Source organism: Schistocerca nitens, chromosome 5, assembly GCF_023898315.1.
Source record: "Schistocerca nitens isolate TAMUIC-IGC-003100 chromosome 5, iqSchNite1.1, whole genome shotgun sequence".
Classification (NCBI taxonomy): domain Eukaryota; kingdom Metazoa; phylum Arthropoda; class Insecta; order Orthoptera; family Acrididae; genus Schistocerca; species Schistocerca nitens.
The window spans coordinates 782,665,395-782,679,445 of record NC_064618.1 but is presented as its reverse complement, the minus strand read 5'-3'; the positions used below and the strand labels follow the sequence as shown (position 1 = coordinate 782,679,445).

Genomic DNA, 14,051 nt, shown 5'->3' with positions numbered 1-14,051 from the left:
CTTCCAGAAATGCTAGTCCCGCAAGGTATGCAGGAGAATTTCTGTGAAGTGTGGAAGGCAGATGAGGTACTGGCGGAAATGAAGCTGTGAGGGTGGGTGGTGGTGAATCGTGCTTGGATAGTTCACAAGCAGACCACCTGGCAATCAGATTTTTGAAACTTTTTATATTCATGGTACTTGAAGTTCAGAATTCAAATATTAATTCCCCAAGCAGTACCACGCAACTCTCGCTATGGTATTTTCTTTGGTTTTAATCTTTCGTTTAATTCGAATGTCTACATCATTTAACTAAAAATTCATCAAATGTATGCTACTAAACACATATAAGCCCTTCATTTTTTATGAAAAAAGCACGTCTCCTTGTTTATAATTATATATTGCACGCAAAATTCCAGTTTCCATTGCAAACACAAATTCTTAATTATTGATATTTTATAAAAGATTAACAAATTTGTAACTTTTTAAAAACTTCAATCTTCTTTATGATCAATCGTCTATAAAATACGATAATTAAGAGTTCATACTACAATGCCTGCAATACGTAATTAGGAACAAGATGTGCATTCTTCACAAAAATGATATGGAGATGTTTTAATCAGTATATGTGACGAATTTTAAAAAAATAAAACGAGGAAAAGACCATAGTAGGATTCGAACAAAGGGATCCGTTGCTTACCCAATTATAATCCCCAGATGCTACCAAGGTTTGTTCTTACTAAGTATGATTTTGGTTTGTTCTTACTAAGTATGATTTTATTGGACACCAGGTATTGCAAACTCTTGCACTCGCTCTAAATACGACATTAATACAGGGTGTTTCAAAAATGACCGGTATATTTGAAACGGCAATAAAAACTAAACGAGCAGCGATAGAAATACACCGTTTGTTGCAATATGCTTGGGACAACAGTACATTTTCAGGCAGACAAACTTTCGAAATTACAGTAGTTACAATTTTCAACAACAGATGGCGCTGCGGTCTGGGAAACTCTATAGTACGATATTTTCCACATATCCACCATGCGTAGCAATAATATGGCGTAGTCTCTGAATGAAATTACCCGAAACCTTTGACAACGTGTCTGGCGGAATGGCTTCACATGCAGATGAGATGTACTGCTTCAGCTGTTCAATTGTTTCTGGATTCTGGCGGTACACCTGGTCTTTCAAGTGTCCCCACAGAAAGAAGTCACAGGGCTTCATGTCTGGCGAATAGGGAGGCCAATCCACGCCGCCTCCTGTATGTTTCGGATAGCCCAAAGCAATCACACGATCATCGAAATATTCATTCAGGAAATTAAAGACGTCGGCCGTGCGATGTGGCCGGGCACCATCTTGCATAAACCACGAGGTGTTCGCAGTGTCGTCTAAGGCAGTTTGTACCGCCACAAATTCACGAAGAATGTCCAGATAGCGTGATGCAGTAATCGTTTCGGATCTAAAAAATGGGCCAATGATTCCTTTGGAAGAAATGGCGGCCCAGACCAGTACTTTTTGAGGATGCAGGGACGATGGGACTGCAACATGGGGCTTTTCGGTTCCCCATATGCGCCAGTTCTGTGTATTGACGAAGCCGTCCAGGTAAAAATAAGCTTCGTCAGTAAACCAAATGCTGCCCACATGCATATCGCCGTCATCAATCCTGTGCATTATATCGTTAGCGAATGTCTCTCGTGCAGCAATGGTAGCGGCGCTGAGGGGTTGCCGCGTTTGAATTTTGTATGGATATGGGTGTAAACTCTGGCGCATGAGACGATACGTGGACGTTGGCGTCATTTGGACCGCAGCTGCAACACGGCGAACGGAAACCCGAGGCCGCTGTTGGATCACCTGCTGCACTAGCTGCGCGTTGCCCTCTGTGGTTGCCGTACGCGGTCGCCCTACCTTTCCAGCACGTTCATCGGTCACGTTCCCAGTCCGTTGAAATTTTTCAAACAGATCCTTTATTGTATCGCTTTTCGGTCCTTTGGTTACATTAAACCTCCGTTGAAAACTTCGTCTTGTTGCAACAACACTGTGTTCTAGGCGGTGGAATTCCAACACCAGAAAAATCCTCTGTTCTAAGGAATAAACCATGTTGTCTACACCACACTTGCACGTTGTGAACAGCACACGCTTACAGCAGAATGACGACGTACAGAATGGCGCACCCACAGACTGCGTTGTCTTCTATATCTTTCACATCACTTGCAGCGCCATCTGTTGTTGAAAATTGTAACTACTAATTTCGAAAGTTTGTCCGCCTGAAAATGTACTGTTGTCCCAAGCATATTGCAACAAACGGTGTATTTCTATCGCTGCTCGTTTAGTTTTTATTGCCGTTTCAAATATACCGGTCATTTTTGAAACACCCTGTATAAGATGTGTAAACGGCAAAAACGTGTCTCGTTTCCTTTTATTGATGATTTCTTCTTTTTCTTTCTGCAAGTGTAGTGTAAAGTCGTATATTTGTCTCTTCTCCCTCACTGAAAGCAGCTCATTCCACAGGTATGTCCTGAGTAACTCATTATATGAATCATTCGAGTATTCTTGTCTTCGATGTGGGGTACGCTTTGACGTCCACGTACTGCTGTTTATTTCGTTTACAGTCGTGGGTAGTAAACTTACTGATTTCCATTTTATCCATTTCCATAGACCTGGAATTTTGGAGCAACAAACTGTTGATTGCACGGTAGTATCAACCACTCCACACTATTTGCAGCATGGATGAATAGTCAGTTTCATTCTGTGGCCTTGGGTAGCTGTCAGGATTATATCATTTTTAAACCGAGTGACCCACACTACCATTAGAGAAGAATGACCTTAACTTCTGTGAATTATAGTTCGTCGTAGATCTCGGCCGCCGTGTCAACCTTAGGCCAGAGGCGTCACTGGATGCGGATAAGGAGGGGCATGTGGTCAGCACACCGCTTTCGCGGCCACATTTCAGTTTACGAGACCGGAGCCGCTACTTTTTAATTAAGTAGCTCCTCAGTTTGCCTCACAAGGGCTGAGCGGACCCCGCTTGCCAACAGCGCTCGGCAGACTGGATGGTCACCCATCCAAGTGTTAGCCCAGCCCGACAGCGCTTAACTTCGGTGATCTGGCGGGAACCGGTGTTACCACTGGGGCAAGGCCGTTGGCCGTTTCACCACCATGAATATAAAAAATTACAAAGATCTATTGCCGGGTGGTCTCCTTGTCAGTTGGTAGAGCACTTGTCCGTAAAAGGCATAGGTCGCAGGTTCGATACCCGGTACGGCATACAATTTAAATACGCCAGGAAGTTTAAAATTAACGCACACTCTGCTGCAGTGTGAAAATTCATTTTGGATAAATTTCTCTAGTTTGTAGCCAAAAAAAAAAAATACATGTTGTATATAACGTACATCTTACAATCCAGTATCTTATTTCAGAGTCTGCTTATTACGTAATCCAGATGGAATCTTCGTGTCTCCGTAGCTCCTCCTCTTCTGATTTTTGAGCAGTGTATACACTATTACTAGCAAAATTTGTTGCAGACCGCCATTAGTCCTCCTCGTGCCTCATTCCCACAATCAAGCTCATATTCTTTTGCATTGTTCCTTTCCTTACTACTACAGCGATTCATTTCCATATGATTATTAGATTATCCTCAGTACATACTGAATTGTGCGCTCATTATCCTCACACAGTTTATCTGTCTCTTCATCTTCTGCTTTGTCAACATGTCTATCTGGACTATTGTTGTCATTGTTGGTTTCCTGTCGAATCTGATAAGAACAACTCCATTACTAAACGGTTCATAGGAATTCTGTCTGTCTATCTTCCTATGAATAACGAATCCCACTCACGTCATACCATCTCATGCTGATGTTGATATTACCCTACGTCTTCGCTGGTCATTGCTACTCACTTCGAAACGGGACTCATCACTAAAGACAATTCTGCTCAAGTTAATGAGGTTTCAGGCCGAAGAGGGCAGGGCCCTCCAAACAGCTGGGGATATTGATGATCTAACGCTCCAGTTGGACAAAATTGGACACTACATCCCTCAGGAGGACATCCAACAACACAAAGGAAACAGTTTCTGCGTTTTATTTGCATTTACCAATAGTCGCAGAGCTCGTAATACCACCCCTTATAGACGAAATATTCATCCAACAGCTCTTTCAATCAGTGCCAAGCGGAATAATTGCTTTCCTAAGGGCTAGAGGTGGACCAACGCTTTACTGACGTGTTCAATTTGTGATGTTCTATCTCTTGTATAAATCATCCAATTTTAGTGAAATTGTAATGGTTGTTTTCAACATTTGTGGTCCTGTCCTCCTCAGTTGCGCGTAATACTACGGTATATTGATAATTTTCACTTATGGACCGTCTGACAGCAACTGAATAAAACACAATTTTAGTGCCATACGCGTTTCGCCTTTATTTTCTGCAAGGCATCATCAGTGGCCTGGAATATGTACATATGTTAGCTATTTTATTTACATTTTTGTCACTGTGCCTATAGGTTATAAACAGTTCTAGTGGTTGGTATTTCCTATTAAGTAGTAATGTTTTGAACTGTACTTACAGGTTGCGTAGGCAGTTTCTTACATATTACGCTCCTGTTGCATTTTTGGTGTTGTTCTTCTTCCTATGAGCGCCAATTTGCTGTTTTTTCCGCATTCCACAGCACTAAGCACTGAGCGCTTGTTTTAATGCAATGTTTTGGTTTCTGTTGCCGACTGTCAAATGTTTTTGCCAAAGATCGAATATTACTGCCAAACTTATGAGTAACTATTGAAGTATCTGTGGTCTGTTCGTGTATGCATTTGTGTGTGTGTGTGTGTGTGTGTGTGTGTGTGTGTGTGTGTGTGTGTGTGTGTGAGTGAGTGTTTTTTGGTGTCGTATTAATTTAATTTTATTTTATTGTATTTATTTATTTATTTTTGTTTTTGTCCTGTGTATGTGTGTGTGTGTGTTTTGGTGTAATATATATTTTTTTGTGCTGTGTGTGTGTGTGTGTGTCTGTCTGTATTTTGGTGTTACGTATTTTTTTTTTTTTTTTTTTTTTTGGAGGGGGGCTTTGTATGTGTGTGTGTGTGTATGTGTGTGTGCGTGTGTTATATATATTATGTTATCATTTCCTTTATTAAGTGTAGTAGGGAGCCTGTGTTGATGTGTGTTTGTTCATTTATCACATGTTTGTTTTCTGCTATGGCTTTCTGGATGTGGAAGTTTTCTTGCATTTGTATAAGATGTTTGTCATGGTTGCTTATTCTCATGGCACTAAAATTGTGTTTTATTCAGTTGCTGTCAGACGGTCCATAAGTGAAAATTATCAATATACCGTGTAATGGTTGTTTGTCTGTGCATGTACATCACAGTTAGCGATTTCTGCCCAATTCGGGTATTTCCTTCGGGTGCGTCTTTTTTTGCGCTAGTGTCTTTATCACAGTTGCATGTTATATCAAAGCTAAATTATTTAAATAGTTTGAATTGTTCGATTGCTTTGTTGTTGATAACAGTTGACTTGGGTGGCTATTATTATTATTTAATTACTCGGTCATTTAAGGACCACAATAAGCTTCCGACATATATGGCATCCCCCCCTTCATATATGACACTGTTCTCAGTTATTCTTCTTTCGTTTAAGCCAGATCTTTTTTATCAATACAAACATTCGTTTTCTAATGAAGTCAGCGACGAAATTGGATCTTCTCACATACAATTTAATTCAACGCTATAAGTTTGTGAGTTTATTTTCTGAGCGTCTCATGCTTATAAAATATGAAGAGCGCATATAGTCGTCTTCATCCTCCTTCTTGCTTAAGCCTCGCTGTGAAGATGCCATTTATTAAACGAGCTCTGTATTTTATTGTGAAATAATAATTAATTTTGTCTTAAACATGTTCTTATTTAGTACCATTGAGCTATCCCTGTTAATTACTAAAGATTTATCACTCGGTATAATTTACAGCCTTTTAAATATGCTGAAAGTAGACGGTTTGGTGATGCAACGATCGCACTCCATAAGCGCGCTGTCGTTCATGCATTTCACTATTTATACCTGTAAGTCGAGCCTGAGATCCATGCTTTTAACAACTTCCGATAATAATCGTGATCATCATCATCATTACCATCATCATTAGTATTATCAAGCAAATCATTTATTTGCACTGGAAGTCAACAATACCATTGTTTTGCATCACCATGTTGCCGCTTACCGGCGACGTCCTCTTGTCTCTGACGCAGGTAAAGTCTGTTAGACAGCAAGAGAAATTGCCCTTAATTCAACGCATCATTTCTGCGTCAAACAGCTGTATATATTCTCATCATTCTCTTGGTATCGTTATTGCAATGTGCTTCTCCTTCGTCGACGTTTTATCTTCTCATAAAAAAATTAAAATAAAATACACATCGGTACGAAGGTGCTAGTATTACATCGTCTCGGAACGTCCCCAAACGCCACCACAGCTGTTCTGAAAATGATTTCGTTTTCCACGTCTTCCGGTTTGGTATCCATTTCCTGTACCTCTCCTTTGAAATTCATGTACCACAGTATTCTTATATTCCTGTTTCGAGGCGAAAATGTTGAAGACAGCAGGCAGACAGCAGTTAATCGCCCTGAAGAGGGCCGTAGCAGTTGATTAGTTTCTTCATTGTTTTACAATAACGCTGTCTAGTATCGAAAATTATTTTATTCCAAACGACACTGGTCCTGGTAGTCTACGAACTAATATGTTGAAGACACTTTTCATCCATTGGGAATCGTTCATTCTTCTGATGTGGCCATAAAACTAAACTTTGCTCTTGAGCACTGTGTACATAAGTTTTTCAGTTTTAGAATATATTTCTTGTTTCTCTTTTTTATGTGTATTCTGTGTCGGCTTGTACCTGTAAAACCGGTGGTATTATTTTTCTGCCCTTCAGCTTTTAACTTAATAACATATTTTAATCAGTTCACTAAATCCAAGCTATTTTCTTGAAATAATTCTAACCATGTCAGTATAAATAACTGCTTATAATACCTCCAGATAGCTATATCTCCACACTTCACCTCAAAACTCCATCTGCGAATAGCACCGTCGATGTAGGGGGTAGAAGATGAGCTACAAGCTTGTCTCCTTTATTTTCTAGACCTCAGACGGTCAGTCTTTCACCACCCACTTTCACAAATTATGTTTATTCGTACATGCTCTGAAATGCTGTAATGGTCTGCAATTAGGTGCTCCGATGTATCTTGAGCAGACAGAGCTGCAGAAAAAGTTATAAGTACGGAAAATTATCACCGGTGCTTTTGAACATAATACTAGTCGTGTTTGCTTTATGCCATCCATAAAAGGTTCGGTTGTTCCTTGGTAAAGTAGCAGACTACAAATTCAAAGAATTGTAAAAATAATATTCCGACAGCAGTTACGTTTACAGGTTTTTATTCAGATACCAGTTTCGACTCCGCAATAGAGTCATCTTCATGCTCTATAACTTAAACGACAAGATGCATGCAGTCGTACAAGTGTATAACAGGGGACCAATACCTGCGCCTTGTTTCCGTAGAAGATTTCACGAGCAGTGTGTGATTTTTACACATGTAAATGAAAAACTATAAAAGTAACGTCTGTTGCAAAACTATTTTTAGGATTCGTAGATCAGCCCGTCCCACACTCCATAATCACAAGATGGAGTTACTTTTACAAATTCAAAGGTTTCGGATTCGATGTTTTGTCAATCACAGTATTTATCTTTGTCATTTATCTCTTCTTTCAACTATGCAACGTTTCTTGAAGTATGAAATACGGATTTGCACCATGTTTCGTAACTGTAGGTAGCCTATTACTTGCTGACATACCGCCTCCAACAAGACCAAGTGCCGCGCGGAGTGGCGGCGCGGTTTGAGGCGCTGTGTCACAGATTGCGCAGCCCTTTCCGCCGGAGGTTCGAGTCCTCCCTCGGGCATGGTTGTGTGTGCTGTTCTTAGCATAAGTTAGTTTAAGTAGTGTGTAAGGCTAGGGACCGATGACCTCAGCACTTTGATCCCTTAGAATTCACACACATTTTTGAACAATACCAAGTCTAGTGAAGTATTACGGTATTCAAAATAATCTTTGGACTGACGACTGGTTTACTTAAACACTTCATTGTTTAAACACCTTTACCGCACCTAAACTAACATGAAAATCAAAGCTAAATGGTTATTGGCAGGTGCGTCACGTGGTACACGACTCCTGGCTACTGTGTGTTAACTCACAATTCCCCCCCCCCCCCCCTTCTCCTCTTACTTTGCACCCCATGGCGTCCAGAATAGGGAGGGGCACTAGCCCGTACTGGAATCTGGATACGGGTTTTTACTTCATTACAGAACTACCACACACTTATGTAAGTTGCACAAGTTGATGGGCGCTGTCTGATATTTGATGACAAATAAGAATTCTTGCAGCCAAGATCGCGTGTTGAAACATCTTATTTCTGATGACCTCAGCTGTTAAGTCCCACAGTGCTCAGATCCATTTGAATCATTTTGATGCCAAAAACATTATCGCTGCACGACCTTCCTTTGCACTTGTCCGAAACGTGTATGTTATTACTTTAAAGTGACTTTATCATTTTTTAGTAAGCTTTATAAGCTGCATGCGTGAGACGTATACCCCTGTAATACATTTCTTCGGCTCTTTTTTTAAAAATAGAAATTAACTTCGGCTGATTTTCAGTCCTCAGGAATTTTACAACATCGCCAGCAAAAATGGCTCAAATGGCTCTGAGCACTATGGGACTTAACATCGATGGTCATCAGTCCCCTAGAACTTAGAACTACTTAAACCTAACTAACCAAAGGACATCACACAACACCCAGCCATCACAAGGCAGAGAAAATCCCTGACCCCGCCGGGAATCGAACCCGGGAACCCGGGCGTGGGAAGCGAGAACGCTACCGCACGACCACGAGATGCGGGCAACATCGCCAGCATTCATTAAATAATTAGTTATCAATCGGTTGAGATACGACTGGTTTTTTATACTTAATGTCAGAATTACACTCCTGGAAATTGAAATAAGAACACCGTGAATTCATTGTCCCAGGAAGGGGAAACTTTATTGACACATTCCTGGGGTCAGATACATCACATGATCACACTGACAGAACCACAGGCACATAGACACAGGCAACAGAGCATGCACAATGTCGGCACTAGTACAGTGTATATCCACCTTTCGCAACAATGCAGGCTGCTATTCTCCCATGGAGACGATCGTAGAGATGCTGGATGTAGTCCTGTGGAATGGCTTGCCATGCCATTTCCACCTGGCGCCTCAGTTGGACCAGCGTTCGTGCTGGACGTGCAGACCGCGTGAGACGACGCTTCATCCAGTCCCAAACATGCTCAATGGGGGACAGATCCGGAGATCTTGCTGGCCAGGGTAGTTGACTTACACCTTCTAGAGCACGTTGGGTGGCACGGGATACATGCGGACGTGCATTGTCCTGTGGGAACAGCAAGTTCCCTTGCCGGTCTAGGAATGGTAGAACGATGGGTTCGATGACGGTTTGGATGTACCGTGCACTATTCAGTGTCCCCTCGACGATCACCAGTGGTGTACGGCCAGTGTAGGAGATCGCTCCCCACACCATGATGCCGGGTGTTGGCCCTGTGTGCCTCGGTCGTATGCAGTCCTGATTGTGGCGCTCACCTGCACGGCGCCAAACACGCATACGACCATCATTGGCACCAAGGCAGAAGCGACTCTCATCGCTGAAGACGACACGTCTCCATTCGTCCCTCCATTCACGCCTGTCGCGACACCACTGGAGGCGGGCTGCACGATGTTGGGGCGTGAGCGGAAGACGGCCTAACGGTGTGCGGGACCGTAGCCCAGCTTCATGGAGACGGTTGCGAATGGTCCTCGCCGATACCCCAGGAGCAACAGTGTCCCTAATTTGCTGGGAAGTGGCGGTGCGGTCCCCTACGGCACTGCGTAGGATCCTACGGTCTTGGCGTGCATCCGTGCGTCGCTGCGGTCCGGTCCCAGGTCGACGGGCACGTGCACCTTCCGCCGACCACTGGCGACAACATCGATGTACTGTGGAGACCTCACGCCCCACGTGTTGAGCAATTCGGCGGTACGTCCACCCGGCCTCCCGTATGCCCACTATACGCCCTCGCTCAAAGTCCGTCAACTGCACATACGGTTCACGTCCACGCTGTCGCGGCATGCTACCAGTGTTAAAGACTGCGATGGAGCTCCGTATGCCACGGCAAACTGGCTGACACTGACGGCGGCGATGCACAAATGCTGCGCAGCTAGCGCCATTCGACGGCCAACACCGCGGTTCCTGGTGTGTCCGCTGTGCCGTGCGTGTGATCATTGCTTGTACAGCCCTCTCGCAGTGTCCGGAGCAAGAATGGTGGGTCTGACACACCGGTGTCAATGTGTTCTTTTTTCCATTTCCAGGAGTGTAGTTCTGTGGACATGACACGTTTTGAAACTCGCCGATTCAGTTACATAAAAACGTGGCGATTTTAAATTTTTACCCCCTCTCCGATAAATTTGTGCGGATGCCCATACGCACACCATTAGCACCATATGATATGGATATTCTATATCTTATATTACATGTTCTGCTCTTCTTCCAGCAGCGACGGCTTTCTCAAAGTATGTTTTCTGGTTAAAGTTTCGTTGGTGTTCAATTATTTTTAAAGTGTTCTTTCCTAAAAACTGTTTCTCCTTCAGTACGTAAATATTCAGCTCTTTTTTCTGAGCCTGTTGTTTGTGAATAGCGTTTGTGACGAGTGCAATTCTTCGTTTGCAGACCCAGAGTGCGGGCAGCTGCCAGACGAGCTGAACGCGACGTGGCCCACGGCGCAGTCGGAACTCGTGAGGACGACCTCGGTGGTGAGCATCGCCTACCTGGCCGTTGGCACCGCCTGGGCGCTCCTCTCCCTGCCGCTGCTCGGTCAGTAGCTGCTCGCAGAACACCGTTACTTGCTCGGCTTTCACGGTCGGTGCCGGCTTTCATTGATCAAAAGTATCTAGGACACCTGTTGTGGCGTGTGTCCACACTTGGCCCTTATGACGGTCTCAGCTCTGCTGGGTAAACATTCCCTTAATGAGGTGTGTGAATGTCTGTGGCGGAAAGCCAGCCCACTCTTCAGCAAGAGCCGAGGACGGAGCCGGCCGTTGTGGCCGAGCGGTTCTAGGCGCTTCAGTCCGGAATCGCGCTGCTGCTACGGTCGCAGGTTCGAATCCTGCCTCGGGCATGGATGTGTGTTAGGTTTAAGTAGTTCTAAGTCTAGTGGACTGATGACCTCAGATGTTAAGTCCCAAAGTGCTCAGAGCCCGAGGACGGGAAAGGTAATGATGTTGAGCGTTATGGTCTGGAGCAAAACCGAAGTTCTAGCTCGTCCCACAGGCTACTCCAGGCAGGCTAGTCCATTTAAGGAATGTTACTGTGCACAAACCACTGTCTCGCAGATACTGCTTTATGACAGCGAGACCCAGGACAAGGATCGGGCCGCGCGGGATTAGCCGAGTGGTCTGGGCGCTGCAGTCATGGACTGTGCGGCTGGTCCCGGCGGATGTCGAGTCCTCCCTCGGTCATGTGTGTGTGTGTGTGTGTGTCCTTAGGTTAATTTAGGTTAAGTAGTGTGCAGGCTCAGGGACTGATGACCTTAGCAGTTAAGTCTCATAAGATTTCACACACAATTGAACATTTGATTTTTGACAAGGATGGGATTTAATTTAAGAAAAACACGTGGAAGGATGGCCAAAATTGATGCGCCATTTATCGTTCCCAAACAAATGCTTTTACTATATGAAGATAGTAACTAGTAACTGTTCCGAAAGAACTGATGCCAATGATGACCATGCAGCTTCTCTAGAAAGAAATGATAATTAATCGAAACCCTCAGCTGCCAACAGGTGTTGTTGATATATATTCAGCTGTCCCCATTGAGGTATATCAACACTGGCAGCTGAGGGTTTCGATTAATTATCATTTCTTTCTAGAGAAGCTGCATGGTCATCATTGGTATCTGTTCTTTCGGAACAGTTACTATCTTCATACAGTTTACGGCTCCCCGACCATTGAACTTATTCTGTGCGAATGCGCTCACTTTGCCCGAACTCTTACGGGAATCGTCATCTTAGATGGCGCGAGTAATGAGTGAATGGGCAAATATTCTTTAGGAATGAGATTTTCACTCTGCAGCGGAGTGTGCGCTGATATGAAACTTCCTGGCAGATTATAACTGTGTGCCCGACCGAGACTCGAACTCGGGACCTTTGCCTTTCGCGGGCAAGTGCTCTACCAACTGAGCTACAGAAGCACGACTCACGCCCGGTCTCACAGCTTTACTTCTGCCAGTATCTCGTCTCCTACCTTCCAAACTTTACAGAAGCTCTCCTGCGAACCTTGCAGAACTAGCACTCCTGAAAGAAAGGATACTGCGGAGACATGGCTTAGCCACAGCCTTGGGGATGTTTCCAGAATCTGCCAGTTTTAATCTGCCAGGAAGTTTCATATCAGCGCGCACTCCGCTGCAGAGTGAAAATCTCCTTCTGGAAACATCCCCAAGGCTGTGGCTAAGCCATGTCTCCGTAGTATCCTTTCTTTCAGGAGTGCTAGTTCTGCACGGTTCGCACGAGAGCTTCTGTAAAGTTTGGAAGGTAGGAGACGAGATACTGGCAGAAGTAAAGCTGTGAGACCGGGCGTGAGTCGTGCTTCGGTAGCTCAGTTGGTAGAGCACTTGCCCGCGAAAGGCAAAGGTCCCAAGTTCGAGTCTCGGTCGGGCACATAGTTTTAATCTGCCAGGAAGTTTCATATCAGCGCACACTCCGCTGCAGAGTGAAAATCTCATTCTGGAAACATCCCCAAGGCTGTGGCTAAGCCATGTCTCCGCAGTATCCTTTCTTTCAGGAGTGCTAGTTCTGCAAGGTTTGCACGAGAGCTTCTGTAAAGTTTGGAAGGTAGGAGACGAGATACTGGCAGAAGTAAAGCTGTGAGACCGGGCGTGAGTCTTGCTTCGGTAGCTCAGTTGGTAGAGCACTTGCCCGCGAAAGGCAAAGGTCCCGAGTTCGAGTCTCGGTCGGGCACACAGTTTTAATCTGCCGGTAAGATTCTTTAGGAACATTACGAATGTACGTTGTGGACAGTTGGGAATGTGGGCCTCACGAGAAGCGTGCAAGGGATAAGTCCGTGCAGTCGCCCTATCCTCTGTGCTCTCGGTGGCTCAGATGGATAGAGCGTCTGCCATGTAAGCAGGAGATCCCGGGTTCAAGTCCCTGTCGGGGCACACATTTCTAGCTGTTCCCATTGAGGTATATTAACAACACCTGTTGGCAGCTGAGGGTTTCGATTAATTATAAAATACTTTTACGCTGAGGCGCCAAAGAAATTGGTAAAGGCAGCCGTATTCAAATGCAGATATGAAAACCGGCAGAATACGGCGCTGCGGTTGGCAACGCATATATAAGACAATTAGTGTCTGGCGCAGTTGTGAGATCGATTACTGCTGCTACAGTGGCACATTATCAAGATTTAAGTGAGTCTGAACGTGGTGTTATAGTCATCGCACCAGATATGGAACACAGTATCTCCGAGGTGACGGTGAAGTGAGAATCTTCCCGTACGACTATTTTACATGTGTGCCTTGAATTTCGGGAATCCGGTAAAACATGAAATCTCCGACATCGATGAGGCCGGAAAAAGATCCTGCAACAACGGGGCCAGCGACGACTGAAGAGGTATCAGGCGTTCAGCGTGACAGAAGTGCAACCCTTCCCCAAATCGCAGATTTCAGTGCTGGGCCATCAACAAGTGTCAGCGTGCGAACCATTCAATGAAACATCAACGATATGGGCTTTCGGAGCCGGACGCCCACCTGTGTACCCTTGATGACTGCATGACACAAAGCTTTACGCCTCACCTGGGGCCGTCAACACCGACTTTCGATTGTTGATGACTAAAAACGTGTTGGCCGGTCAGACGAGTCTCGTTTCAAATTGTATCGAGCTGATGGACATGTACGGGTATGGAGACAACCTCATGAATCCATGGACCCTGCATGTCAGCAGGGGACTGTTCTAGCTGATGGAGGCTCTATAATGGT

General features: G+C 44.5%; 1 protein-coding gene and 1 pseudogene across 1 annotated transcript in view; one reads left to right on the top strand and one right to left on the bottom strand.

Annotated features, from left to right (window-relative positions):
* LOC126260056 (uncharacterized) overlaps window positions 1–14,051 on the top strand; it is a 389,315-nt gene that overhangs the window by 115,022 nt on the left and 260,242 nt on the right. The window contains exon 3 of the mRNA XM_049957248.1: window positions 10,754–10,897. Within this exon, the coding sequence (XP_049813205.1) occupies window positions 10,754–10,897 (144 nt within the window). The remainder of the gene's footprint in view (window positions 1–10,753; window positions 10,898–14,051) is intronic.
* On the bottom strand, window positions 3,006–3,123 carry LOC126261424 (5S ribosomal RNA; annotated as a pseudogene).